The sequence below is a fragment of the Urocitellus parryii genome, chromosome 11 (genome assembly GCF_045843805.1).
Source record: "Urocitellus parryii isolate mUroPar1 chromosome 11, mUroPar1.hap1, whole genome shotgun sequence".
NCBI lineage: Eukaryota > Metazoa > Chordata > Mammalia > Rodentia > Sciuridae > Urocitellus > Urocitellus parryii.
The window spans coordinates 11,111,703-11,139,500 of record NC_135541.1 but is presented as its reverse complement, the minus strand read 5'-3'; the positions used below and the strand labels follow the sequence as shown (position 1 = coordinate 11,139,500).

The 27,798-nt window shown below is 64.4% G+C and overlaps 1 protein-coding gene across 1 annotated transcript in view; it reads right to left on the bottom strand.

Annotated features, from left to right (window-relative positions):
- Nucleotides 1-27,798, bottom strand: part of Arhgef10l (Rho guanine nucleotide exchange factor 10 like) — a 111,718-nt gene that overhangs the window by 35,230 nt on the left and 48,690 nt on the right. Inside the window, 14 exon segments of the mRNA XM_026400866.2 lie at nt 78-199; nt 7,204-7,304; nt 8,616-8,743; nt 9,065-9,180; nt 11,513-11,694; nt 11,921-11,935; nt 13,425-13,570; nt 16,998-17,171; nt 18,161-18,253; nt 19,359-19,475; nt 20,377-20,556; nt 21,463-21,540; nt 23,771-23,877; nt 26,667-26,775. Coding sequence (XP_026256651.2) covers nt 78-199; nt 7,204-7,304; nt 8,616-8,743; nt 9,065-9,180; nt 11,513-11,694; nt 11,921-11,935; nt 13,425-13,570; nt 16,998-17,171; nt 18,161-18,253; nt 19,359-19,475; nt 20,377-20,556; nt 21,463-21,540; nt 23,771-23,877; nt 26,667-26,775 — 1,668 coding nt within the window.

The following is a 27,798-nucleotide window of genomic DNA, read 5'->3' as shown; positions in this document are numbered from 1 at the left end:
GCACCGGGCCTCTCCACCGACGGGGCTCCCTGGAAAGCCTGGTTCTCCCTCAACCACCGCCGCGGGGGTGCACTCACCTGCAGGCTGAGGGCCCGGGAGGAGAAGGCGGGGATGCAGCAGGCCAGGATGGGGCACCAGAAGGGGGCTTTGCTCTTCCTGTCCTCGTCTGGACACAGCCAGCCCGGCTGGTTCTCTTCCCCTGCAGCACGAGGAAGGCGGTCGGTGAGCCAGTCAGAGCCGCCCGGCCAGCAGGGAGCAGCTCAAGGCCAGGGCCACTCAGGCCCAGGGCACTGACCCTCAAGGGACCCACAATGCCTGGCCAGGTGCCCCCCCACGCTCCTGCCAGTCTGAGACGAAACTCGGCTCACTCCAGGGACTTGGCCACGGGCCCTGGGCAGGGAGCTGGGAAGCTCAGGGCAGAGTCCCTGCCTGACCCCGTCACCGAGCACCCTTGGTCCTCTCTCACCCATCCAGCAGGGGTGAGGAAGACACCGTCACCTGCAGATGCGACAAGCATCCAGTAAAATAACAGAAGGGAAAGGGATTCAGTTAAACACTGAGGCGTCACAGGGCGCAGCAGTCACACCTGTAAGCCCAGTAGCTCGGGAGGCTGAGGCAAGAGGATGGCGAGTTCAAAGCCAGCCTCAATAACTTACAAGACCCTGACCAACTCAGCAAGACCCAGTCTCTAAGTAAAACACAAAAAGGGGCTGGGATGTGACTCAGTTGTCGAGTGCCCCTGGGTTCAATCCCTGGGACCAAAACCAAACAAAAACCACTAAGAAGCTAACAGAGTCCAGGTCCAGGCGGCCTCGAATTCCCACTCTGGGGTGGGAGGCGGACAGAGTGGCTTTGGCCGCAGTGCGCACTCACCTGACCATGAGGAGGAAGGCGAGGAAGAGCACTGTCCTGCTTCCCCAAGGCCACCCTGCCCGGGCATCTGTCAGGAGCACGGGTGCCCAAGCCCAGCCCAAGTCGGGTGTGTAGGGACAACTGTACACAGAGCCGTTAAGCCAGGTCCCCACAGCAGGACCTTCTCAAGCAGCCTCCTCCAAGAAGTAGCCCCTGGCCACCACGTGCCGAGTGAGGACGGCCACACAGGGCCATGCTGGGGGCTGCAGACCTGCTCCCTGGCTCAGCCCTGGAGCCAGGCAGGGACAGAAGGGCGACTTTCATTCACAGGTGGTGAGACTGGCAAGCAGGGACTGAGGGCGTGGCCAGGTCACAGCCATGGCGGGTGGACGACATCTGTCCGACTCCCAAGGTCGGCTCTTGCTCTGAACCTGCAGCAGCTGCTGCCCAGCCAGTCTGGGGTCACCGAGGCCCAGGGGCTTGGTGACGCTGGCTGAAGCCCTGGACCGGGAGGCGGATCCCCAGCATGACCGTGGAACGGCAGCCTCCCCGCTCCAGCCTGCTCGGGGGAGGAGGCAGGGAACAGGCCAGAGGTCAGCCTACGGCCGGCCTCACCCAGCCCGTCCGCCCTCAGCACCCCAGGGCCCTGAGGAGCGCATCCTGGTCCCGGCCACACCCCACTTGGAATGATCAACTGACTCCCGGTCCCCCAGGAATGAGACCCGGACGCCTCTGGCAGGGCTCTGAGGACCGTCCCTCTCCCCAGCCTCATCTCTGGTCACTGGGCTCCTCTGCCCAAGTGCTGCCCTCGGTCCCTGCAGGCTGTGCCCATCCCCTCAGAGAGCCCCCACTGGCCGCCTCTGGGCCTGCTTCACCCCACACTGTCCTCACCCCACTGGAGACGTCACAGTCCCTGACCCCACAGACACAAAAAGCTCCAACTTGGGACAGTGGTGGCTACATGTCCATTCATCCTCCCTGGTGACGCGGGACAACCAGAGTCCCCGCCAGCCCAGCCAGCACAGGTGCCAACAGCCGAGCCCACGGCGTGCAGCGGGCCGGGGTCTCACGGCAGGCCCTGTCTCTGCCCCGCAGTCCCAGAGCCTACGGAGGCCGGGGCAGTCCTGAGCTCTCAGGCACGAAGCGGGCGTGGCATGCAGGGCCTGGCGCCGGCTCCGCAGGGTCTGAGCTGGCTGAGGCAGCCAGGTGCAGGCGTCTCCAGCCCGGGGTGCGTCCAGCTCAGCTGCTGTCGGGACGCGGCTCTCCCGGCGCTGGGGACCCTGGGCCTCTGTGCTGCGGTGGAGCCCAGCTCCCCTACTGCACCAGACCTCCTGCCACATCTCCATCCCGGCGACGGCCCCTGCTCACGGTGCAGGACACACCACAGCCCACGACAAGTCCCAGGTGCACAAAGCCCCCCCCAGAGCCTCATCCTGCAGGTGTCCGACTGCCCGCTGCGCTCACAGACACACCTAGCTCTCGTTAGGGAGATGCTGGGTGTCAGGGAAGGAATGGTCACCACAGAGGACAGGTGGCCAGCCCTTGAGTTAGGTGGCTCTGGGGAATTAGAGACACTGGCAAACATCAGGTGATGCAGGGAGGCCCACGCCCGCACTCAGGCACAGTCACCAAGGCTGACCTCCTGAGCTGGCCCGGACGCAGCCTCCCCGTCGGCCCTCCACCCCACTGGACCTCGAGACTATCACAGAAAACCTGCCCTCGCCACCAGGAAAGGTAGAGACATAGCTGATGTGTGGATGACCAAGACCATGGGGAATGGCCACTCCGGCCATTGTGCAGTCACCATGAGACTGCACACAGTCAGGGTCACCCGTATCTCCTGTGGTCCTTGTGGTGGCCGCAGGGTAGGACATAGGGCTTTCCACCTGCATTCTATGCAGGGAGAAGTCAAGGGAAGGGCCCAGGCCTGGGCACTGAGGAGCTGACTCACGAGGCACCCAGCACAGCACCCATGTGACTCAGCACAGCACCTGTGCACGGCGGGATGGGGCAGCCCTGTTCTCGGTGGCAGGCAGGCCGGTGGTGCCTGCCCTGCTGCCTCTGGGGCGAGCTCCCCAGTGGCCAAAAAAGATAGGCAGGCTCTGTGACACTCGCTGTCCCCAGGGAGCCTACAGTCCAGCGGGGTCCAGGTCAAGTGGAGTCCAGCCGAGCTCCAGGTGGCCTCCCGGGGCCAGTGAGCGAGCGCCTGTGCGCCCACCCCGCCTCCCCGTCACCTGGGTGCATCTCCCTCCCTGCCCACGCACAGCGCAAGGAGTCCCCGGAATTTATTGTCATATATATTTTTCATGATCTGACCTTCTCCTTCCAGATGGTGCCGTCCGCGTCTACAATTGGGAACGTTAAAAGGAAATGGAGTCGTTGCTCCCCATCTGCCACAGCACTGTTCCCCCACGACACCATCATGGCTGAGGCCAAATCAGAGCTGCTGGGGGACAATGAAAGCCCGCTGGGGACAAGCAACTGCAGGACTGGCACTGATGGCAAGGCTGTGATTTCCAAATGACGTTGAGTGGGGCTTATTTAGTGCCCAACTGTGCGGGCCAGCACCCACCGAACACCCTGGGGCAGACAGGGCAGCTGGGGGAGGGAAGCTACCCCCAGCCCAGAACAGCCCCTTGATTTGCTGGGAGAGCCCCCTTCCACCTCGCTGGGCAACAGCTCGCTGGGCGACAGCTCTCTGAGCCTGTGGCCTCGCCTAGAAGATGAGAGGATCGTCCCCACATCTGGAGTCTCACGGTACTGGGAAGCCAGGCACATGGCCCGTGTAGCAGGCCCTGGGAACGGTGGCCATCATGCTCACTGCCCTCGCTGCTGTGGCTGCCCGTCAGGACTACGAAGAGGCAGGTCCCTCTTTGGCCCTGCCCTGCTTCTCCAGCCTCACCGGCCTCCCAAATCCGACTGAGCTCAGCCCCACTGCCTGCAGCGACTGTCACGGTGGCCCCCGTGGACAGCCCAGGGGTCAGGCTGGGCAGAGCCTCAGTATGCGTCTGTCACCTGTTTTCCAGGGAGGCCAGACAATGGCCACGGCCTTCCAGAGCCAGGCTCCGTGATCAGTGCCCCTGGCCCTGCTCCTGGAGAAAGGGGCCACCGCTCCCTGGTGGGGCCTGGGTGGCCCCAGCACCAACCCCTGGGAGAGTCCCAAGGGCCACCGGAGATGAAGCAGAGGACATGCTCAGCACGCTGCCCTGGCCACCATCAGTGGGTGGCCTGGCCGTCACTGTGAACACCGAGGCTGGACAGCTAGACGGAACCAGTCTGCACCTGCCCACGTCCTCCACCTCTGAGTGTGGTACCCATGGCCAGGCCCAGGTCCTCTCAGGAGGTGGGAAACGCGGGCTGAGGTGGGAGAGGCCCCAGGCCCGGCTGTGCAAGGGCCCAGAGGCAGCACCTGGAGAGCCAGAGGGGGACTGAGGGAGCCCCCGCCTCACCTCGGCTGCACCCCCCTGCAACCTTCTCAGCTGCAGGCCAATGGTCAGCCAAGGTGGGCAGGTGCCCTGGCCCCACTGTATAGAGCCGGTTTGACCCTGGGCCACTCCCCCACCGTGGAATGTGGACACTCCTCGTCCCAGGGGCTTACCTCACAGCTCCTACGGCCAGCACTGGCTATCCCCAAACCTTCCGTGCCCCTCATGGGAGCCCTGGGCACTTGTCCCATTTTCTAAATTAAAGTCCCAGGCATCTGGGGTCAGTTTGCTGAGGTCACCACACCCAGAAGTGGCAGAGCTGGGAAGCAAATGCAGGTGGTCACAGCCCCATGGCACGCGGCAGGGACAGCCTCACTGACCTTCACACCTTGCTCCTGAGGGCCCTGCCTGTCCCCGGACCACAGGACCATGCTGGGTCTGTGCTGGGTCCCCAGGTCCCTGCAGGGCTCCCTGCCCATCCAAGGAGCAGAATGGAGGCCCCCAGACCCTGGCTCTGCAGCACCCCGACCCCGACCCTGACCACCTGAGGCCGCAGAGGGAGGAAAGACAGAAACAATAAAATACAAGAAAGGAGCACCGCACCCGTCCGCCTTCACCGCTCTTATTAGTTCTCCCCCACCAGGCACTGCAGCTTAAAACTAAAAAACCAAAGTGGCAAAATAAAAGGAACAAATTATTCAAGCCCCAGGGGGACCCAGGCATTCAAACCAGATTTCAGATGACTCTCCTTCCCCTACAGCTTTGCTGCAGTGAAGCTCTGCAGAGATAAGTCCCTGACTGCCCAGCCCAGCCCCGTGGCCAACAGCACACTCCACCCAGCCCACCCCCCAGTGCTGCCCCCCACAACCTGCATCCCCCCAGCACACAGCTCCACCCTGCCCGCCCCCCAGCCCGTGCCCCTCCACCAGCACTGCCCCCCCCAGCGCTCGGCTCCGCCCAGCCCGCCCCCCTAGTCTGCGCCCCTCCACCAGCGCTGCCCCCCAACCTGCACCCCCCCAGCGCTCGGCTCCGTCCACCCCGCGCCTGGCCCCTCAGCAAAGAGAAGGGGATCCACAGGGAGGTTCATCTGCCTCCAGAGCAGGTGCACAAACGGGGCCTGGGCGTTTGCCCAGGGGATAGCTCAGGCACAGGGCACAGTGGGGAGGGAGCATGTGGCCCGAGGCCTGGCCGGAGTCCACCTTTGCCCTTCTGAGGCCAGAATCCCACAGCCCTCCGCAAGGGACAGCAGCAGGGGCAACATCATCCTGACCCACAGGGACTGGCTGGGGCGAGGCCTCTCCCTGTCCCTCCTGAGTCACCAGCTCCGCCCTCCCCTCCCCCACTCCAACACCCTGTCTGCACAGAGGCCAGAGTGACCCCCCTGGACCTCAATATGGGGGCAATACTGCCCACTTTCCAAGCCACATGAACGGTCCCAGCATGGCCAGCACAAGCCCCCAGGCCCAGCCCAACCACGGCTTCCCTCCCTGTCCATCAGCAGCTCTGGCCACTCTGGCCTTCCTTTTCCCCATTTCAGGACCCCTGAACTTGAGGTCCCTAGACCTGGATCCATTCACCCAGATCTCTGCACAGCTCTGAATGTCACCTGGCAGGCCGCTCAGTGGCCCCAAGGCTTCCCGCTACCCCTTCGCAGGACAGGTCCCCTTGCTGATTTGCATCCCATCTAATGTCCACCTGGCCCTTCTAAGGCAAGTTCCTGGGAGCAAGGCTCTCTCTGGGTTTTGTCACTGGTCTTCCCCAGGCCCAAGAGGACTGCAAGACTCCATAAACGGGGTGCTGTGGACGGAGGAGAGCCCCAGCCCGACTCCTTCCCACGGCGACTTGAGACCCACTGGAGCTGGGCGCGGGGGGAAAGCTAAGGCAGGAGGGTCTCAAGCCCAAGGCCAGGCTGGGCTGGGGGTGTGGCTCCATGGTAGAGGCCCTGGGTCCAATCCCAGCACCAAGGAAACCTACTGGAGATGTGCACAACTGTAAAGAGATCACCCCAAAACCAAAGGGAAACGGACAGTGCCCTGCCACTGGCTGGGTCAGCATGGGGGACTCCAGGAGGCAGGAGCAGTGCGGCTCTGACAGGTGGGAGTGGGGCCTTTCACCAAAACTCAGAGCCGAGCAATCCCACGTCATGAGCGGTGGCGCGGCCAGAACCCCGCCACGGGAGAGCAGGACGGTCGGGAGGGACGCAGCCTGGCTCTGGGCTGGCCGCCCACCTCCCAGTCCCAGAGCTGCCGTGGGCGGTGCGACCTCACGCAAATCACTGCCCTGCCTGGGCCTCAGGACCCTCATGGTGAACAGGGGTTCACAGAAGACCCACCCAGGGTCACTAAACACTAAACTAAAAAACGGCAAAATGCTCGGAAAGCGCTGGCCACAGGAGAAGCCCTCAAAACGCGCCCTGTCCACCTGCATCGGCACCGCGGGGCGCGGGGGAGGAGAGCACACAGAGGCTCTGGTGGAGCCTTAGCGGAGTCTGACCTGCCTCGCTGGGGCGCTGAGGGTCAGCTATATTGAGATGTGACTCAGTGACCACAACCCCCGCCTTCTAAAGAGGACATTCCCCTGGTTTCCAGCACATGGCGGCGGGGGGGGGGGGGGGGGGGGACCGCCACTCCCGATTTTAGGATGTTTCCATGTCCCCATCAGGAGAACCTTCAGTGGTCCCTCCCTACCCCCACCTCCCTCAGGTCCCCGGCCACCACCCACGTACTTTTTGTCAATGTCAAGTCCACCGTGCAACACAGGGACGCTGAGCTTAGAGAGGGCAAGTGACAAATCCGAGGTCACGGGGACTCAGGACTCCAGGTGCTCCTCTCCCGAGCCCCCTCCCTCCAGCTCACAAACCTCGCTGCCCGTGGCCCCTGGATCCCCGTCCCTCTGCACCCCCCAGATGCGCCCCCAGGCTACTCACGGAGTCCGATCTTGGCCAAATGCAACCTGTTGACCCAGGAGATCTTACTCAGGGGGTTGGGGGTGATGAACACCACCATGAAGCTGATGGGGCGGCCGGACCTGCAGCGAGAAGGACGAGGGTGGGAGTGAGTGCCCGCTATGAGGCCCAGCTCCCCGACCCTCGCTCTGGTCCATGCCACGTGCACTGGAGGCTGGGGGGACCTGCTCAGAGCAGTGGCCAGCGAGCGGCCTGGCAAAGCTCCGCCCTGGGGAAGGCCTCCCTCCACCCACCGAGACCCAGGGAGGAGGTGCCTGGCCACAGAGGCCAGCCTCGCTCCCCAGAAGGCCCCAGGCATCCTGGCCCTGTGCCTGGCAGAGCCAGCTCCACCTGGCCGGCTCTTCCCAGGCCTGTCAGCTGGCCGTGAGCCTCTGGAGGGAGCCGGATCCCCGGGCTCTGCTCCCAGCACCTGCCCGGGCAGCTGCTCCGTGTTTGCAAGTGAACACGTGAATGAATGGGCCGGCCAGAGGCCACTTCTGTCCACACACCACCCCTCACCTCTGACCAGCAGGTGCCCCTTAGAGACCTCTGGGGACAGTCCTCCACATGGGCCACCCCCCAGGAGGCATCCGGGCAGTGTCACTAACCTCCTGGAGGGGAGTCGGGCACGGAGAGGGGAAGGGTGCAGCCAGGCCCCTCCGCAGGGACCTCAAGCTGGAGGAGAGCTCAAGGCTGCAGCCTCCAGGCCCAAGCGCAGGCCGGCCTCTGACCTCAGGGCTCCGCTCTCCTCTCCCTCCACCACTGTCCTTATGAGACTCTGTCCCCACCTTCCCTAGTCCCGAGGACAAAACCTGCACAGGGAGCCCTGGCTGCACAGCCTGGGCTTCAGAGCCAGACGCCAGTGGAGCTGGCTCTGCCCCTCACCATGTGGCCTGGGTCTGCACGTGGCCCTCCAGGCCTCCCCTCCTCAGGGTGGAAGGTCAGTAAGACCCCCGCACACCACCTGGGATGGCCAGACAGGTAACTCCCGTCTCCACAGGGCTGAGCCGTGAGCTCTGTCACCAACCCTGACACGTCAGCAGGACCTCTGAGCAGGACAGGACAGCACTGGGGAGGCTGGGCCTGGGGACAGGACTGGTGGAGCACGGCGTGACGCGAGTGAAAGGGACAGCCTGCAGCAGGACCAACCACAGCAGAGTGTCCAGGTGCTCCTGGCCCTCAATGGCACCCGTCCGTCCAGTTGGAATCTTTTCATGAACACCTACTGCGTGCCAGGTGCTGCCCCGGGCATGGCCCACATGGGAACACACCTGCTCCCACCACAGCAAGCTGACGGGCAGGACGGCTCCAGGTGCCCCCTCTCCAAATCCCCCACCTGCAGGTGGCCCAGCTGAGGTGGCAGCCCCCTCCCCCTCGTGGAGACGCCCCCTCACTTGTCGGGTTTCCCAGGAAGCAGGAGCCGCAGGCGACACTTGTTGGCCGAGTGGATCTCCTCCTCCTTCACGCGCATCAGCCTCTGCAGGGCCAGGCACCAGTCCTGTGCCACCGTCATGTTCAGGTTCTAGGAGGGAGGCCAAGGTCACTGCACAGCCTGGGCCCCAGAGAGCCGCAGGAGATGCAGCAGGAGGCAGCAACTCCAGAAGCCCTGGGGCCCTGGCTTGGGACCCCCGGCCTAATTTCAGAGCCCACCCCACAGCCCCCCTCGGAGAGAGGACCCCCTCCTGGCCAGCTTCCGCTCCAGCCTGGGGCAGAGACCCAGGAAGGGGCTGCGAGACCACCAGCCACTGTGCAGAGAACCAGAGAGGCCTGAGGCCGCTGCCTGGGGGTCAGGGCCAGGGGAGCAGCCCAGCCCAGCCCAGCCCCAGCCGGCCCGGGCGCACACCTGGTAGGTGCCGTGCAGCGTGCTGATGAGCAGCGTGATCTGCTCCACCACCGCCAGGTCCTTCTGCAGGTCCTGCAGCTCCTGGAAGAGGCGCGGGGGGCCCAGGTACACCTTGTCTGGGCGGAGAAGAGGCCTGGCTCAGACTCCGGCGTGCGGAGGTGCCAACGAGAAGCCAAGAACCGGCTCACGTAAAACGGAGAGCCGCCATGCTGGGAAGGTGGCCCTGGGGACACGGAAGGAAGCGCCCACCGTGGGTTTGCCCCACAGCTCCCAGAGCAGGGGGCACCGAGTCCGACACCAGGCAGCTGTGCCCGAGAGCAGAGACTCCCCGTGGGCAGGGAGTGGACAGTGGCAGGGCAGAGTCACTGCGACTGAGGAACCCGCGAACGGGGGGTGTTCCGCCTGCGGAGGACCCGCTGTGGGGGTGCTGTGCCAGGTGCTGGGGACAGCAGGTCCTGCTCTTATGGAGCCAGGGCCAGGGTGGACAGGCCGTCGGGAGGACAACCAACGAACCACAGATGGTGGACGGAAAGAGAGATTCAGGTGACGGGCCGGTGGCAGGGTGAGGAGGTCTCTGGAGGTGACACAGGGGGCGTGGGGGCCCAGGGGAGGGCAGGAGGGAGGAGGAGGTCCCCCAGAGCACGCTGGGACCTGGGCTGTTTTCACTCAGCCACGTGCCACAGCCTGAGACTTGTGGTGTCCAGGGAGCAGAGGGGCCAGGGGTTCAGTCAAGCGATCCCCCAACGAGCAGCCGCACACCCCACTTCCCCAGGAGGCCCGTGTTGGGGCTCCCGCAGACCTTGACACTGGGCTAAGCTGAAAGGTCACCAGGTCCCAAGCAAAAAGCAGAACGGGCTTGGGATGTCAGGGACACACTAACCCCGAGCAAAGGGCAAGAAAGGCTGTGCAGTGACCCAAACAGGGGACTGGAGGGGAATGTGGCTCACCCCAGGGCACCTGGGACAGGCACAGGACCTCCCGGGAGCCTGCAGGAGAGGCCGCGTCCCCACCGGGAGCAGCTGGGTTTCACAACGCATTGGTCACACTGAACTAGCGCTGCTAACGGGGACTCTGCTGTTCTGCAACTTCGTTTTTTCCAATCTGTGACCTCACCCTGAGCGTTCAGTAGCTCAGTGGCCACAGGCAGGAGTTGGTTACTTAAGCTTTGCGGTTGTTCACGTTTGAATAACAACCAAATATCATCCCAGGACAAGATTCTGCAGTGCTGGGGACTGAACCAGGGCCTTGGGTGTGCTGGGGCCGTGCCCTGCCACTGAGCCGCACCCCACACTTTGCATTTTATTTTGAGACAAGTCTTAAGTTGCCCAGGCTGGCCTTGAACTGCCCGTCCTCCTGCCTCAGCCGCCCAAGCAGCTGGGATCACAGGCGGGCGACGCTGGGCCAGCTCAACCTCTCAGGGGGTCTGGCCAAGGGATGTGGAGGAGGCTCCCCCAGCAATAGCCCCAAATAGTGTGGAGGGAGAGGAGGGCAGGCAGGCCACGGTGCCCGAGGGAGGCAGGCAGGCAGGCCACGGAGTCCTCAGGGCTCCTCCTGCCTCCCAGACCTGGAAGTGGGTTCCAGGTGCCCTCCAAGGGAGGGCAGGCAGAGCGGCCGGTCCCCAGAGCTCCCAGAACTGCGGCAGCCATTCTGAACTGCAGAGCTGACGCCACCCCTGGCCAGCCCCTGGCCACCCTGGGCCACCCAGTGGGCAGAGGTGTGGGAGGGGCGAGGGAGCCCAGTGCCCGTGCCCGTGGCTGTGTCCTGGGCACAGGTCCCTTTCTGCTAGCCCTGCACTTTGGCTTCCCTGCCCCAGGCTCTGGGCAAGGGTCACAGTCACTAGTCCCGAGGGGACCTGTCACCAGAAAGGCTGCTCTGAGGATGTGGAAGGATGGATGGACGCAGGAGAGGCCTGGGGAGGCTCGGGTGTGCGGGCTGTGGAGGAGGGGCACGGCCACCGGGAGCCAGGCAGGGTCAGCAAGGTCAGCGGGGGCCAGGGCAGGTGAGTGCCCCCAGGACAGGTGGCCCAGGGGCACAGGGTGGCCAATGTGGGGGCAGAGAGCGGACAGAGAGCTGCGGGCACGGGAGCCCTGAGCTCGAGACCCCGCGCCATGGGGTCTGAGAAGCGTCCAGATGGGGAGACCCCTCGCAGCCAGCAGCACTGGGCCAGCACAGGGTGGGGGTCTCCTGGCCCTCACACTACAGGGAGTTAGGCTGAGTCCCAGAGGACCTCCCGCCCAAGTCCCCACCCCGGGCAGGAGTGGACGTCCCAGCTGCACTGTGCGACCAGGACAGCTGGGGGCTGGGTGGGGAACGTGCGCATGCTGGCCGGGCTGGGACTGGGCAGGGGTGGCCGGAGGCCCTGAGACACGGGGGCTCAGAGCCAGCGGAGCCTCTGGCCCAGCGCCCATCACCTGGGTCCCCAGCCCGGCAGTGGCAGCGGGTACTCACTCTGTGCCTGCCCCGAGGCGGGGGCCTTCTTAGCACCGGCGTGCTGGATGAGCACGTTGTCCTTGTCATAGGTGCCACTGTCCTGCCCCACCTCCACCACCTGCACCTGGGGCAGCGCCGTGTTCCACTTCACCACGTACTTGGGCCCCAGGGGCACCAGGCTGCTGATCTCTAGCTGGCCCCTGCAGGGACAGGGAGGACACGCCCTGCAGAGCCCGCCACCGCCCACCAGAGGCCACAGAGCCCGCTCCTCAGCACAGCAGCCACCGGGCCTCACGCGCCCAAGCACGAACCTCAGGCAAGACCAAGCCGGGCAGAGCGGGGAGCCCTCGCCAGGCATCAGCACCAGGGTGCCCAGGCCCCGGCCCCAGACGCAGAGCCACATGCCCCCGAGCCCAGACCACCTACCTGCTGCTGGAGGGCCTGAGGGAGAGACAGGGGGAGGAGCTGGTTACTGGGACTGAGCAGGTCCCGTGGGGCCACGAGGCTGGGGGCAGCCACTGGGCTGGCATTGGGAGTGGGAGGAGGGACAGGTCCTGGGGGGTCAGGGCACCAGAGGCCAGGTGTGGGCAGAGGGGACCTAATGGAGGCCAGGCCTGCTGTCACCTCTTTCATCGGGGCCATGCCTTGTAGCAGGGTACCGTCCCAGATGAGGACACCAATGCTCAGCTGGCCTAAGTGACAGCTCAGATCACAACACCTGATTCCCCAGCGCTGGGCCACCAGCACCCACTGTGCACCCCTCCCTGGGGCCTGAGCAGGAGGGAAGGGGGACATGGATCACCCTGGGACCGGCACAGCACCTAGACACGGGGACTTCAGACTCCCAGCACATGGACAAGGGACAGAGTGAGTTACAGGCCAGCCCCCAGCAGGACCCCAGATCCACCGCCACAGGGGATCCAGTCCCACTGCACAGCTGACTGAGTGCAGAGTCTAAGTCAGGCAGGCCCCGGGCACCTGTCCCCACCTCCCCACTCCGCCCTGCCACCGGCTGGGGTCCTAGTCACCGCAGCTGAGGCGGTGTCCCCCCCCAAGCTTGGGCACTGCTGCTGTGTTGCTGCGGGATGAGTTAGAGGGCTCAGTCCTGAGGGCAGAGTCACAGCCGGAGTTCCCAGGGACCATCTGGGGAAGGGCCTCGGCCCTTGACACGTGCAGAGCCAAGCAGGGGACATGACACGTGCGAGTGGCCCAGGCCAGGTGGGGACACGAAGGAACCCAGAGTGTGAGCCCAGGCTCCAGGCCTGTGTCGCGGGTCCGGGTCTGAGGGAAGCCAAAGGCTGCACACCAGCGCCCCTGAAGTCCCCGTGGCCCGAAGTCCCCAGGGATGGAACGTACGGCTCCCAGAGGCCCGAGGCAGAGCAGGGCCCCGCCTGCAGAGCCTGGTCTGCTGGTCTAAGGAGCCCCTCAGCCCTGCTGGCTCGAGTCCCTCAGGTGGAGCCCACCGTGGCCCGGGGAGGCACTGCGCCTCTGGCCCAGAGCGGGGGAACCAGGCTCCCACAGCCTGAAGCCAATGGCCGCAGGGGGAGGGTTAAGGCCTGTGCCGAGAAGTCTGGGTGGAGGAAACCTGACTGGAGTTAAAGCAGCAGGGATTCAGGTTAGATACAAGGAAGAATCTCTTGAACTTCAAAGCTGTCACGACCCAGGAGGCTTCGGTTACAGAGCATGGACGCCTGGAACAGGCCGCTCTGAGCTATAGACAGCTGTGCCCAAGGCTGGGGCTGCTCCCGGCCTCTGCACATCCTTCTCAGCACTAGGAACCCGGGCGAGAGGAGGGTGGAGGACCAGAGACCTAAGCGGCGCTCACGTGGGACCCCACCACAGACGGGCCTGCCAAGACACCAGTAGGAGGGGACAAGGTCCCTGAGAGGACAGCTGCCCGGGGCTACTCGCCCAGGCCCAGGTCACTTACTTGAAGTTGATGTTGGCACAGACCAGCATGTCGTTGAGCAGGAAGACCCTGCGCTCCTTGGACTTGATCAGCTGCCCGCGGTCACCGTACACAGTCTCTGTCAGCGTCTCACACAGGAGCAGCTGCCGCTGGCCAGAGGTCAACAGCTGGGAGGGGGCAGGGGGAGTCGACATCAGCATCCTGGTCCAGGGGCTAATGGACATCACCCTGCCAGACACAGAACTCCCCACACAGAAAGGGAGCCCGAGACCGGGAGAGGATGGAGACAGACAGGAGGGCGGGGGACAGGCCCTGAGCTGTGTGCCCAGGCAAGGCCAGGGAGCCTGGGCCCCTTTGCAGGAGCTGGGTCCAGCAGCCAGACGCCCCTTCTCAGGTGAGCCAGCACCGCCAGGTCCCTGCAGCAATCCTGTGACCACCTTCCCCAAAGACACGAGCCCCACAGCCACACGGGCAGGCTGGGAGCCCCAGGGGTACAGCCCTCAGCAGGGGGCACCTCAGGGTCCCCAGTAGGACCGGCTGCTCAGATGCACGGGTAGGCACAGGTGACGGGGCCAGCCACACGACCCCCAGAGCCTGGGGCACAGAACACAGGCCTTGGTTCAGATGGGGCGTCTCAAGACAGAGACGCACCCACAAGAGCAGGGAGGCCCTGCTGGGCACAGGGGGCACACCCGCAGGGCCACCGAGTGGGGCACACCACGGACGCCCCATGGAGCTAACCCAGTGTGGCTGCTGGCCCCGGTCTTCACCGTGGAGGGGCAGGGCCTCCGCAGGGACACAAGGCCTGCAAGATGGCCGGGTGGGGTAGGGACAGACCCGCCCTCAGTGACGCCCTCCGCCCAGCAGGCCTAGGACTCTGGGGTCCAAAGCCTCTGAGCTGGCATCTGCCAATCCCAAAGACAGCACCACAGTGGCACGTGCTATTCCACGCCTCTGCTGGCTCAGCCCCACATCCCAGGTGAGGAACAAATTCCAGGGTAAGGTGACATGCCCAGGGCCACTGCCAGCTAGTGGATGGCACAGGACACAGCCAGAACCCTCATGTGCTGTGCAGCCGGCTCGCTGCCTGATGGAGCCACGGGACCCCACTGCCCCGACTCACAGAGGGACTCGGGTCCCACGGGGTCCACTGCCCAGCTAAGGCCAGGCTCCTGCCGAATGCCAGCTCAGGGGGACACTCCTCAGGCCGAGGGACAGCAGGGCACCCAGGAGAGCTGCCAGCGTGCCAGGACCCACACAGGGAAGAGGAAAGTCCCTGGGCTCTGGCCATGGCACCCCCACCCCGAGCAGATGAAAGAGAACCCGGGGGCCCTGAGTCGGCCGTTTTGAAACAGCCTTAAAGTTCCGTTCTGGCGACACTCAGTTTCGCTTCTGCTTCTCCTGGATGACAGCGGGAGGGTGATCACTGACCATGTCTCCTAACCGGCCAGGACTGACCAGGGAGTCAGGAGAGCGCACTGTGAAGCCACCACCACCTCTTCACAGGAGCATCCGCCTGTCCAGCTCGCCCTCACTTGATAGAGGGGGACTTGAGGCCCGGGGGACCTTGCCCGACATCCAGTGGGCTCCCTGACCTCTAGCCAGTGACCACCACAGGCCACGGCCCAGGTCTCCATGGGGCGCAGAGAAGAGAACAGAAGGGCTCTCACCAGGGAAATGCCAAGAGGTTGGCCTCCACGCGGCCTCAGCCCCAGCGGCTACACAGACGGGAGCCAGGCGGAGAGGGCCGCTAGGCCACAGGGCAGGGAGGGACAGAGCCCCTGAGTGCCAAGACCACATGAGTGGCCAAGGCGGGCGGAAGCCTCTACTCCAGAGAAGCCCAAACAGCCCACCTGCGTGGGACAGTGGAGTAGCCCTGCCGCATCCCTCAGCTGCCCGGATCCCAGTGGGCACGTCCCCAGGGGAGGCCCAGCCCTACCTGACCTCTGTGGCTCTCGCCCTCCAGCCTGCAGATATGCTATGGGGAGAGGCGGGCACGCTGCCGAGGGCGCAGAGCCACCCAGGACGGCAGGCCGGGCGCCAGCTCTTCCAGAAGAGCCACAGGTCTGAGTCTTTGGCACCTCTCTGGGTTTTTAAATGTGGTCAACTTCCATTTTCCTAAAAAGACTGTGTGGGGGAAGGGCGCAGGGGCACCTGCTGTGTCCCCAGTGGCTCCGGAGGCCTGGGGCAGGAGGACACAGGCTCTAGCCCAGCCTCAGCAACTTAAGACAGGCCTGTCTCAAAGTAAGGACTGCAGGGCGGCCAAGGCTCAGCGGCAGAGGCGAGCCTAGCGCCCTGCAGCCCTGGGTTCAGCCCTGAGGCCGGAGCGTCCTGCAGCACAGGACACCTGAAGCTCAGAGCTGCGGGGACCCTGCAGGTGACCTGGTCCCAGCCTCTTCCAAGATGGCGACCCAGGCTGGGGACGGTGCACGTGGGAAAGACTGCTGCCCCTTGCCGTCCTGCTGCACCTGCCCCAGGAGCTCCTCCAGGCACTGCCAGCGCCAGCCTGAGCTCCACCTTCACCCCCAGGGGCCCAGAGGGGCTCTTCCCCCGAAAATCTGGCCCCACACGATGCCCCGCCCCAAAGAGCAGCCCTCAAGCACCCGTGGGGCAGGTCGCCCCGCCCTGAACCTCCAGCCCACCTCCTCCCTCCACGGCCAGAGACGGTGTGGCCAGGGACCCCCAGGGACCCCCAGGCCCAGGTGGAGCGGTGGGCAGAGGGCCCCCTATTTACAGCAGGCGACCTGAGACGCGACCTTGTGTCCTAAAAACACAGGTCTCCACAGATACACCTGTAGGCTTTTCAAATTTTTTTACTAAAATGTTCCAAAGTGCCAACCCCAATGCATGGCATGGATTTGCATCCTTCTTAAGGGCTCTAGCAATGAGGATTTGTCCCCCAGTGGCCCTGAGCATCAGGTGCAACTGAACTCTTCTCATTTCAGAGGCAGCAAGTAGGTTCAGAGAGGTTGGGAGATTCCCCTGAAGCCACACAGCAAGAAGCATACGGGGTAAAACCTGGATTTAAACCCAGATTCCAAACAGTGGCAACTTTGTAACCCCAGCTTCTTGGAAGGCTGAGGCAGAAGGATTGTAAGCAGGAGGCCAGTGTGTCTGAAAACGGCAACTTAGCCAAACTGCACGTCAAAAAAAAAGGGCTGGGGATGGCAGAGCCCTTGCTGAGCGTGCACAGGGCTTGGGTCAGTCCACAGAGCCAGGGAAAGCCCACAGAGCCAGGGAAAGCCCACAGAGCCAGGGAAAGCCCACAGAGCCAGGGAAAGCCCACAGAGCCAGGGGAGAGTCCACAGTGCCAGGGGAGAGTCCACAGAGCCAGGGGAGAGTCCACAGAGCCAGGGAAAGTTTTTTTAATTAAAAAAAATTTTCAAACCCAGACCCCGAGCCCCCATCTCATGACAGCACTAGGTCAGCGCGGCGGCGTCTTCCCGAGAAGACACCAGCGAACAGGCTCCTCTGACCCTGAACCAACACCAACAGGACCCTGGGGCCCACTGGGACCTACGCCTCGAGCGCAGGTCTGGGGGCTGGAAAGCGAGACTCCCCTCTCTCAGGGACTGGACAGGGCCCTGCACACACCTTGCTGAGGCTGCTGCGGTCGCTGACGCTCTTGGTCAGCTGCTGGATTTCGGCCACCTGGTCAGCCAGCCGCTTCTGTTCGTTCAGCTTCTCGGCCAGCGTCTCCAGCTCCGTGAGGGCCAGCTGCAGCGAGAGCCTGTCGGGGTGGCCCCTGGGAGTGTTCTTCAACATGTCCTACGAGGGCCGGGAGAGCTCGGCTGAGGACGCACCCCAGCAGGCCCTCCCCGCCGGGGGTCAGCCACGCCCTAGGCCGCCTGCACAGACCAGATCTGAAAAGAGCCCAGCTTGCAGCCCGGACAGACGGTCCTGGACATGGAAATAGCCACTGAATGAAAAGAATAAGCGTGTGGCTCTCTCTGGGTGCGCCCAGAAGGACTGAGGGCAGGGTCCCGAAGGGACACCAGTCCACGGCAGCCTCGTTCACAGGAGTCGGGATCAGGAGGACGAGTGTCCATCAGCGGGTACACCGAGGAGCCAAATGCGGTCCACATTCAGAAAAGAACACCCTGACCCGGGCCACAGCAGGGGCGCACCCTGAGGACGGGCACACCCTGAGGACAGGGCGCTAAGTGAACGAAGCCAGGCACGGAAACAATCCCCCCTCAGGAACTGCCGTCGGCGGGGGGAGGGCTGGGAATGACGGTGACAGGCTGGGAAAGGAAGAAGAGCAGGTTCTGGAGATGGCGGAGGCGGTGGCTGCAGGACAGCGTGAAGGCCCTTAGTGCCACTGAGCCACAGGCTTCACGTGGCTGAGATGGGGCAGTGTGTGAATGGGTGGTCAGCACTGGCCAGCTGTGGGGGGAGGCTGAGCCCCTCCCACGGCCCCACAGCTCTGCGGAGGGAGAAGGAAACGCCACTGTGCCCTCGGCCTGTGCATCCCGGCAGCGGGGACAGCCCCCTGCTCTCAGGGCCCTGTGCAGGGCTGAGGCTCCCTCAGGTACTCTGGGCCCCTGCCGAAGCCCCCGCCTGGCCAGGCCAGGCCCAGGGCACTGTGCACAGAGGGAGCGTCCTTCCTGCCCTGGGCAGATGCCAGGTCTGCTGCAGGAGCAGACGTGAGCCAGGGGGTCAGGGACGAGAGCCCAGCCGGGCCCCCTACCCCGTGAGGCTCCCCTGGCCCACGGCCACTCCCTGAGGGTCACTGGTGACCAGAGCCCCAGAGGTACCTGAAGCAGGAGGATGAACTGCGGGAACCTCTGGATGGGCTTCACCATCAGCCCGTAGAGGGTGACGCGGTCCGGGCTGCACGCCTGCCGCCGCTGTAGGGGACAAGGCGTGTCCTCTGATGACCTTCTACAGGGAGATGCAGTGCCCTGGCTCCCACACATGGTCCCCAGACCCTGCTCAGTCCCAAGGCCTGGTCCACAGCCAGGGACCTCCCACCCCTCGTCCCTGCCGGCCCCACTCAGGGGACTAGAGGACTCCGTGGGTCTCGGAACTAAGGACAACACTGGGATCTCCGACTTTGGACTCGTGAGTCTGACTTCAGCAAAGAGTCAGACAACCCTTCCCTCCACCTAAACCCAGAGCAGAGCCGGACCAGGTGAAGGTGGCCAGACTTACATCATGCTCCCAGTCCACGGCTCCATCCACCGGTCACCTGGTCCCAGCCTCAACCCTGGCGACCCACCGCTCCCCCACGGTCCTCTGCCCCCACTGACCCCAGCTCAGAACTCTCCAGGGCTCCCACTGCCTGAAACAGCCGTCCTAGTCCCTGGACCTGCCAATCCACAAGAACCCAAACCAGACTCAGCTGGGCCCCGGCCTCTCCTCAGACTCCCTGCCAGGAGCCCGGGCTCCCAGAAGCCAGAGACATTTCCCTTCCAGCCTCCTGCTCTGACCTTTGCCCCCGGAGCACCCTGTCCCGCCACCCCCTGCCAGGACCTGTGGAAGCCTGGCCCCCCGGCTCTGCTGGATGGGGGCTCCGGCAGGCTGGGCCACCTGGGCCAACTCTACTCCCAGGGGCGGCCAGGGAGCACGGCCAGGGCCACGCAGGACCTGAGGTTCCCAGCCCTCCCACCTCTACTCTCCTGTGTGACGCCCACAGTGGGGACCGTCCTTTTCTTCTGCAAAGGGGCAGCAGCGTGACTCTGCACCTCCAGGCCAGGCCAGCAGGACTGGCCACAGGCAGGCCCCACAGCCGAGCACCTACTGAGGCTCAGGACGTGAAGGACCCACGTGACGACACAGGCTGCCCTCCAGACCCTCTACCTCCCCCTCGCCCTCCCTGGCACAGGAGGGACGTCTTCCCATGGGAGTGGGGCCCCCAAGGGTCACACCGTGACACTGGGCACTCGAACAACCTCCCTCCTGAGCAACCCCCTGCCCACGCCCTGGCAAGAGGGGCCCGGGCACCCTGGCCACCTTGAGGAACTCGAGGAACGCGGGCTTGGTGAGGCAGGCCTTCTTGATGATGGACATGGCGCTGGTGAAGTTGTTCACGTAGTCGCTGTACACGTCCAGCACCATGGACTTGGAGAACTGCAGGGGGCAGGGCCGGTCAGCAGGGAAGAGGCAGCAGCCAGTGCCCACCCCATGCTGTCTCGGGGCCATGCTTCAAGGGCACAGCCCGGGTGACTCCAACAAGCCTTCAAGGTAAATGGGTCTATCCCCCATTCCGGTGAGGAGCAGGGCTCAGAGAGGTAGAAACTGTCCCAGGCCACAGGGTCTGGGGGCCCTGGGTCCCTCCACAGGCAGAGGGAAGGACGGAGGGGAGGGTGGGGACCTGACTTACTACATGCATCTCCACTAACCCCAGCCCTAACTGTAAGGGGCAGTGGCCCTGGCCCCCACCAGCAGTACACCCAGGGCCCCCTGGACCTGCCCAGCCACCCAGGACGGCAGGTCTGTTGAGCAGACCCACAGTTGACAATGCCACTTTTTAGACCCAGTGACCTACAACAGACCAGAGTGGAGCCCACGGACTTGAGCCTCCCTCCTCCCAGAATCCCGGGGGCCCTGCGATTTCAGAGAGCCACCCCCTCACGCCACAGATGGGGACCTGCCCGAGGCCACTTGGCGGGACCCTGACCAGGGCTCCTCACCCACCCTTGGGCCTCCTCCTGGGACCAAGAGCACCATCTGGGCAGGACTGACAGCAGTGGCAGGTCACCCAGTGCCTGGTGAGGGAGCCTGCCACCTGCCCAGAGGTGCCCACAGTGGGCAGAGCAGAACCACGCCCTGGCACCACGGCCTGGCAGACCACTCTGAGGACACCCCAGGCACTTCAGGGTGTGGTACCCACCCCTGGATTAAGCCAGGAAGACTCGGGGACCCTGCCCACCGGACTCCACAAGGTGACAGGCAGAGGCTGGGGACCCTGCAGTCAGACTGGCTGTGGCTTTACCTAGCTGGGCCGGGGAAAGAGTGTGGGGACACCTACTGAGGCCACAAAAAGGTCCCCAATCTTCTCGGTGGAGTCCCACTCGGCCACGCGGGAGGACAGGGCGATCTGGAACATGGAGTGGCAGTGCAGGACCTCCTTCACGCGGAAGAACACCGCCTGACACTTGCGGGCGCTCAGCACCTTGGGCTCCGACTCCATCAGGGGGTCGCGGTAATCCTGGGGGCGGGCGGAGTGCCAAGTCAGCCCCCCACCCCCTTCTGTGGCAACCCAGAGAGGACAGAGGGAACTGGGTGGACCACAGGCAAGCCTTCCCGCAGGGGGAGAGGCACCCTCGCTGCTCCCCGTCCTTCTAGAAGGTTCCATGAACACAGTACTCCTGGCCTCTGCCCACCACACCCCGTGACTTCTCTTGGGCTGTGAGCAGAAGTGTCTCCCATGCACCACCCACCTGTGAGGAGCCCCAAGGCCGAGGCTGGTGGGGCTGGGGGCTCTGTTCCAGAGAGTGGGGAGGTCACAGCATCTCCTGGGGTCCCAGACCCAGTGCCACTCTCTCCAGCCAGCTCCTGATGTCTGCACCTCACCCCGCCTGAGGCCTGGGCTCCCTCACTGTAGAGGGTGTCAGCGGCACCCTCCACCCCAACTGTTCCTCCCCGGGTGGCCTCTCTCTGACACCCCAGAAGATTCCTGGTCTTGGATTCCAATTGCCGACCAGGTCAGCACACCTTAGAGACGGGTCCCAAGCACCTTCCAGAGATCCCGGGCCCCATGTGAGAAGGAGGGGAGCCCCAGGATGATGGGGAGACATGGCCTGGGCCCCACAGGCTCCCCAAGAGGCCAGGAAGACAGAGTCACTTCCAGGTGTGAAAGAGACCACAGGCTCTCAGCTCCCCAGAGCCGCTCTCAGGTCACCCAATCCCGACTCCTTTCAGAAAACACCCGCTCCAGTGAGCACGGAAGACTCGGGGTACCGGTGTCCTGTCTGGAGTCCTGCTGTCCCCATGATACATACAGCGCTGGCTCTGGGCCCCTTCCCCTCAAGGTCACTTGGTCCCCAACTGCCCCTCATGAGGTATCCCTTGGGGACCCTCCCTGCCCAGCTCCACCCCAGAGCCCAAGTCGCACCTGGAGTATCCGCTTCAGGGACTCCACGTAGCTGCCCTCGCTCTGCACGATGGAGCCCAGGATGTGCCTCCGGATCACCTGCTCGGGCCAAGCACAGTCAGCACTGGGGCACCTGCGTGGGGCCAGGGACGCAGGGGAGCAGCTACAGGACGAGGGTCCAGCCCTCCCAGAGCCGCACCTGGGACCACTGGGGTCCGCAGGGCTGTGCTGCTTCTGCAGCCCAACCACCCAGACACCGGTCTGCCCAGGCTGCGGCCAGGGAGACGGGCAGGTCCCCAGGTGAGCGTCTGCCCGGCCTCTGCTTGCACATATCCGGGGACGCAGGGGTCACCACCTCTGCTCCAGGGGATAAGAGTGACCCCTGTTTTGGGAAACGCCAGCAGGGAAGCTAGGATTTCAGCGCCCACCCTGGTTGCGGACAGAGCCTTGAGTAGCCCCTTTGCACAGGACGGTCCTTGGGGTGGCCTCCCTCAGCTGGGCCTCCACAGCCCCTTCCCCTTTCCCTCTTGCCATCCCCACTTGTCCTCAGCCTCCTCAGCACCCCAGGAAACAGGGCAGTACTGCCTCCGCCACAGATGACCAGACCCGTCAGACCCCGTGTGACCACATCCCACACCCCTGGCTCTGGGGGGCAGTAAAGTCACCTGGGGATCCTTAAAACATGCTGCTGCCTGGATCCCACCCAGACACTGTGACTCCTTTGGCACAGGCACCACCTGGGCTTTGCCTTAAAATCTGCCCAGGTGACACGGGTGCATGGCGCACACCTGTAACCCAGCACCTCGGGAGGCTGAGGCAGGAAGATCAAGTTCAAAGCCAGCCTCAGACCTGTCTCAAAATTAAAAAAAGGTCTGGGGATGTAGCCCAGTGGCAGAGCATGAGCACCCCAGGATCAACCCCCAGTGCCAAGGAAAAAAATGTGCCCAGGTGACTGTTTGGTAGCAAAGCTGGGGTGGTACTCCCAAAAGGAGTCAGATATGGGGGGCATCCAGACGGGAGCCTGTCCACCCAGATCCAAGGCCGGGAGGGTGACCCTCACTCCACCCCTACAGCTGTGCGGAGAGTGTCCCTCAGGCTCCTCCTCCTGCTCCCACTCCACCCAGAGCCCGCTGCCCCGCCTGCAGCCGAGGCCCAGGCTGGTCTGCACAGCCCCAGCAGGTGGACACGGCCCCTCAGCTGCAGGTGGTGTCAACAGCCCCCAGGAGTCCCAGAGGCACCAGAGCAGAGTTCGGAACCCCAGCACCCAGACGCTGGCCGAGTGGCTGGCTGGGGCCGGCTGTGCATCCTAAGCTCCTTCAGCAGCCTCCCTGGCCTCTGCCCACCAGAGGCCAGCAGGGACCCTGAGTCATGACAACCAAAAACATCTCCAGACATTGTCAAATGTCCCTTAGGGGCAGAAATCACTCCCAGAGCCACAGGCTAGAGCCACCATAAAAGCCTGGTCCAGGAAACAGAAGGCTGCCGGGGAGCGAGTGGGGCCTGCTCGGAGGGCAGGAGGCCACCATGGGAGGCTTAGCCCTGCCGGCTCCCAAAGCGACGCAGGTCATGGCTAGAGCCGGAGATGCCACCTCAAATGGTTCCAAAGTCAGGCAGGTAACACCAGAGTGGGAAGCTTGTGTACTGCCACGGACTGCCCAGGGATGGCCGGCAAGGGTCCCGAAAAGGAAGACGCTCCCCTGTGCTCCTGCCAACGGCTGCCGGCAGGAAGCTGGCCCCAGTGTCTATCTTCCCGATTTCCAAGCAAGGCCAAGTGCTTTCCACCCACCAACCAGCAAATCCCTCGCACTGAGCTGCTGTCCAGCAAGTCGCAGCCTCAGGCCAACGGGCGTCCTCCGCCCTACTTCATGGTGGGGGAGGAGACCGACTCGGCCGAGGTCCCTGAGCAAAACCACCCATCTGGCGTGGCACTTGAGAGGAGGACATCACCAGCCAAGCCACAGCGCCTGGTGGAAGCTGTGTCAACTCCAAAGGCCCACAATGCTAGGCAGCGGGCGGGGACCGTATCTGGGTCCCTGAGATAAGACAGCCATCACCTCGGCCAGTTTTACTCAAGTTCTTCTTCAAACCAGTCAAGGACCTCTCTGGTGGCCACAGGGGAGGGGCGCATTCCAAAGGCTGCTATCACCGTACCCTAAACTCAGGGTGCAATCTGCAGGGTCCAGTCTGGAAAGCCACCGGCTGAGAAGCCAGGAGTCCCCCACCAGCTGGGGCTCTGCCAAGAGTCCCCAGTTGTCACTTCCCCTTCAAGACCCAGACCAACAGTGGCCCCAGAGAGCAGCTGGGATCCCTCCTTCTCTCCCCCACAGACCTGCTGAGGGCTCAGGCCGTCCGGCATGGGACCCAGCTCTGGGGCTGGGGGCTTGATGTCCGTCACACTGACCTCCAGGAGCCCCATGTCCTCCTCTTCCGAGTCACCTGGAAAGTCAGACAGGTCCGCAGCTTAGCGGACCGCATGCCCTGGTCAGACCTCAGACCAGCCCTGGACACAGGTCAGCAGCAGCAGGTTCCTTGCTTGGGGGCTGTGGTGGCCACTGCAGCCCGGGGCCCGGGGCTGCGCATCAGTGAACAAGTGGGCGGGGAAGAAGAGCCACCAGCGGCCACACAAAGCAGGGTCCCACGGGACCCAGGCCTCAGATGAGCCCTGCCCGACACCATCCATGCTCAGACCTGGCCACTCTGGTCTGGCAAAGGCCAAGCCACCCATGTCCCCACCCGTGGGCACTAAAAATAGCTTTGCTCTGGACGCCCCAGGGAAGGGAATCTGCCTGAAGAGCGGGCAGCGGTCTGCACTGGCGTGAAAAAAATAACGCAGAAACCCAAGAAGGAAAAGTTCAACCCAAGTCTGACGAGGCTCCTGGGCTAGCGGGGGACAGAGGCCCAGCCCTCGACCCTCCTTGGCACTGGGAGATGAGACTCCTACTGCTCAGCGCTTCTGAAACCCTGTGGCCACAGAAGGTGGGTGCTGTCGGGAGGCAGGGAAGAAAAGGGAAGTGGCAGTGACCCCAGAGGCCCAAGGGAGCAGGGACACCCCGGCGGGCCTTACCTGAGCAGGAGATGGAGGAGGAGGAGGAGGAGGGACACCGGACAACGGCATGGGGGTGGGGGTGGCAGAGGCCCTCCTGCCGGGCCCACATGACGCCCTGGGCGCCACTCCGCACCCACCCCAGCCGCCGGCCCCGCGGCTTCCTCTTCCCCCACGCGCTGCTGGGTAACATTCTTGGCCTGCGATCCGAGCCCTGCCCGGCTATTAATAACGCGCTGCTGGGAGGGCCACTCGGGAGAGGCTCGGGGTTAAAGGGCGGGGTGGGGAGGGCCCGGGCAGGGAGAGTGTCCCAGAAACAGTGCCTGCCACGGCCCGTCCCCTCTCTCATGGTGGCCAGTGCTTCCCAAGGGTGGAGGGGCGTGAACAGCATCCACGCCTGTCCCTCAGCACCACGGCAGGCCCACGGGGGCTCAGCCCACGCTGTGGATGAGGAACCTGACACTCGGGAGGAACCGGGCAAGGTCACAGTGAGGAGGCCACAGGGCAGGGATGTGACCCAGGTCAGTGTGACACCATCCTGGCACCAAATGCCTCTGCAGAGGCCTGCCTGCCACGCAGGGCTGTTCCCACTCCACCTCGCCACCCTCGCCATGGCTCTGGAGAGGAGCCGGGAACGCCCCCAGCAGAGGGGGTCACTGAGCAGGGGAAGAGGAAACAGGACCCCGCAGAGGGCTGGAGCCCTCCCAGCTGTCCAGCTCCAGGGGCGGCCTCCACCCACCCCAGGACTGGCACCCCAGGGCTGGCCTCCACCCACCCGAGGACTGGCACCCCAGGGCTCTGCCAGAGACCACCGCCCTCGGCCCCTCCCTCACATTTCCTGTCTCCTGGCCTGCTGCCCCCAGAGGCAGCAGCTGGGTCTAGCTTGTCCCTGTCCCCCCAGTGCCTGGCAACATGGGCACCCCTGGGGCCTTCCCCAGTCCTAGAGCAAGGGGTGGGCTTCATGGGTAGGAGGGGAGCCGTGGGGAGTGACCAGGGCAGGGAGGATGGCCGAGATGGTAGGAGGGCAGGTGCCTATGTGGGCAGGGGGCACCAAACCTGGCGGAGAAGCCTCAGCCTCCCACCCCGCAGCAAGTGTCCCGGGAAAAGCCCAGGGTGGGACACGGGGTGGCCCTGAGTGTCTCAGCACTACAGAAGACCCCTGCCAGCCACCAGGAGGCACCTGGGCACTCAGCCAGGCCAGGGGAAACCTCTGCCTCCCACTGCTGCCCATGGGACTGGCTCCTGCAGCCACCCTCCCCCGCCCTTCCCACGTGCAGCCCCGCCCCCTCCACGGTACCAGAACCGCAGCCCCCAGGGCAGGACTGCCCCAGCCTGTGCACACTGCCCCAAGACCTGGGGACAGCTCCCAGCACACAGCAGGAGCCTCAAAAACCCACGAATGAAGAAGCAAGCAAGGGCCCCCCCCATCCCTAGAGCCCTGCTGACCTCCTCCCGCTGACCTCCTCCTGCTGACCTCCTCCCGCTGACCTCCTCCTGCTGACCTCCTCCTGCTGACCTCCTCCTGCTGACCTGGCCCTGACGCTCACCCACCAGCCAGCCCTGCCGAGCCTGGGTACCCTCGCAGCCCCTGAGCACCTGGGACCTGCTCCTTGGGTGTTTACAGGGGTGAAGTGAGGAAACGCCAAGCTTCTAGGTCAGCACCTGGCACCCAGCAAGTCCTCAGCCTCCCCTCCCCTCCTGTGGCACCCCCCATGGTGGGCCTCCCCTCCCGCACCTTTCACCACTCCCATCCCCTCTCCTCCTCACACCCCAGCACCCCACGGGCCACCCCCATTTACGTGCCTGTCCCCCAGCTGCACCAGGAGCCCCTGGGGGAACACTGTTAAATTCACCTCAGGGTCCCTCAGGTGGCAGGGGACAGGGCAGGTAGTAGGTGTTCAATAAATAATACTGGTTGGAGACTGGCGGACAGGTAAAGGGACGAGCAGAGACAGAGATGGGTGAGGCCCAGTGAGCCAGGGGACAGGAGGCCAAGACACCCTGACAAAGAGCCCAGGTCAGGACGCTGAAGGGGGCCCAGCTCTCCCAGAAGAGCGGGCAGCAAGTAGAGACTGACAGGGACACTGGGCATCCAGTCAGACACCCGGCAGCGCCCCACCCATTGCGCCCTCCCCCTCCCCCGGCACAGAGCTGGCACCTGACCCTGGCGGCACAGCCTCACCGAGGACATCTTTCCTGTGTAGAAAGGAGACTTTGCGCATGACAGCCATCCGAGTCTTCTCCAGGCCGTCCTTGGTCCCGCTCTTGGCGGCCTTCATGAGCTGGGTCATCTGAGCAAAGGCAGAGTGGCTCATCAGAGAGGCCGAGGACCTGGACACCTGCCGCCAAGGGCTGCCAGGCCCCCTGGACCTCAGCCTGGCTGCAGACACCAGGACCACCCGACCACCCAGCCCCGGGTGAGTGCGCAGCAGAGGCCAGGGGAGAGTGGAGGCCAGCAGATGCGCTCAAGGCCCGAGGGGTTCCCTGTGGGCAAGGGGAGGTCCTACCCCACCGTTTCCTTCAGAGCCAACCACACCAACAGGTGCCGAATTAAGGAGTGCACACCTGTAATTCCAGCTACCCGCGAGACTAAGGTAAGAGGATCGCAAATTCGAGGCCAGCCTCAGCAATTTAGCAAGACTGTCTCAAAGTAAAAAAAGTGTAAAGGGCTGGGGTGGAGCTCAGAGGCACAGCAATTGCCTGGCACGTGCAAGACCCTGGGTTTAATCCAGTGCTACAAAAAAAAGAAAGATTAAGGAGACAGTGTGGCAGGGAGAGGCTGGCATCCTGGTCTGGCTTCAGATCCCTTCTCGGCACTCCCAACAAGCGAGCCTCGGTGTCCCCAGACAGCCCGGAGGCAGCGGCCAGACCCACCCACCAGGGTCAGCGAGACCAAGCAGCCGGCTGGGCAGGCCCTGCAGAGCTGACCCGCCACGCAGGCACGGGCTTGCTGCAGGGGCCACCGGGGAGAGGTGCACACAGGGGAGGGACCATCCCTTGCCCCCCACGGCCAGGGTCCTTTCTGAGCCGCTGCCTGGGAGAAAGCGGAAGTTGCCAGAGAGCAGGACGCAGCTGCCTGGTGGACGCCAGCCTGGCGAGCTGAGCAGGCGTGAGGCGCAGGAAGCACATGCCCAGACAGGAAGCAGGCGCCCGCTGTCCCCTCCATTCCCTCTCACCTCACCCAGCCCAGCCCTGGCACCTTCTGCACCACCAACCAGCACCAGCCACCTGGGCTCTCTGCAGCAAGGACAGACTCTACTGCCAGCACGGGCCACAGGTGGCCCTGAGACCTGGGTCACTGATCACGCCTCACG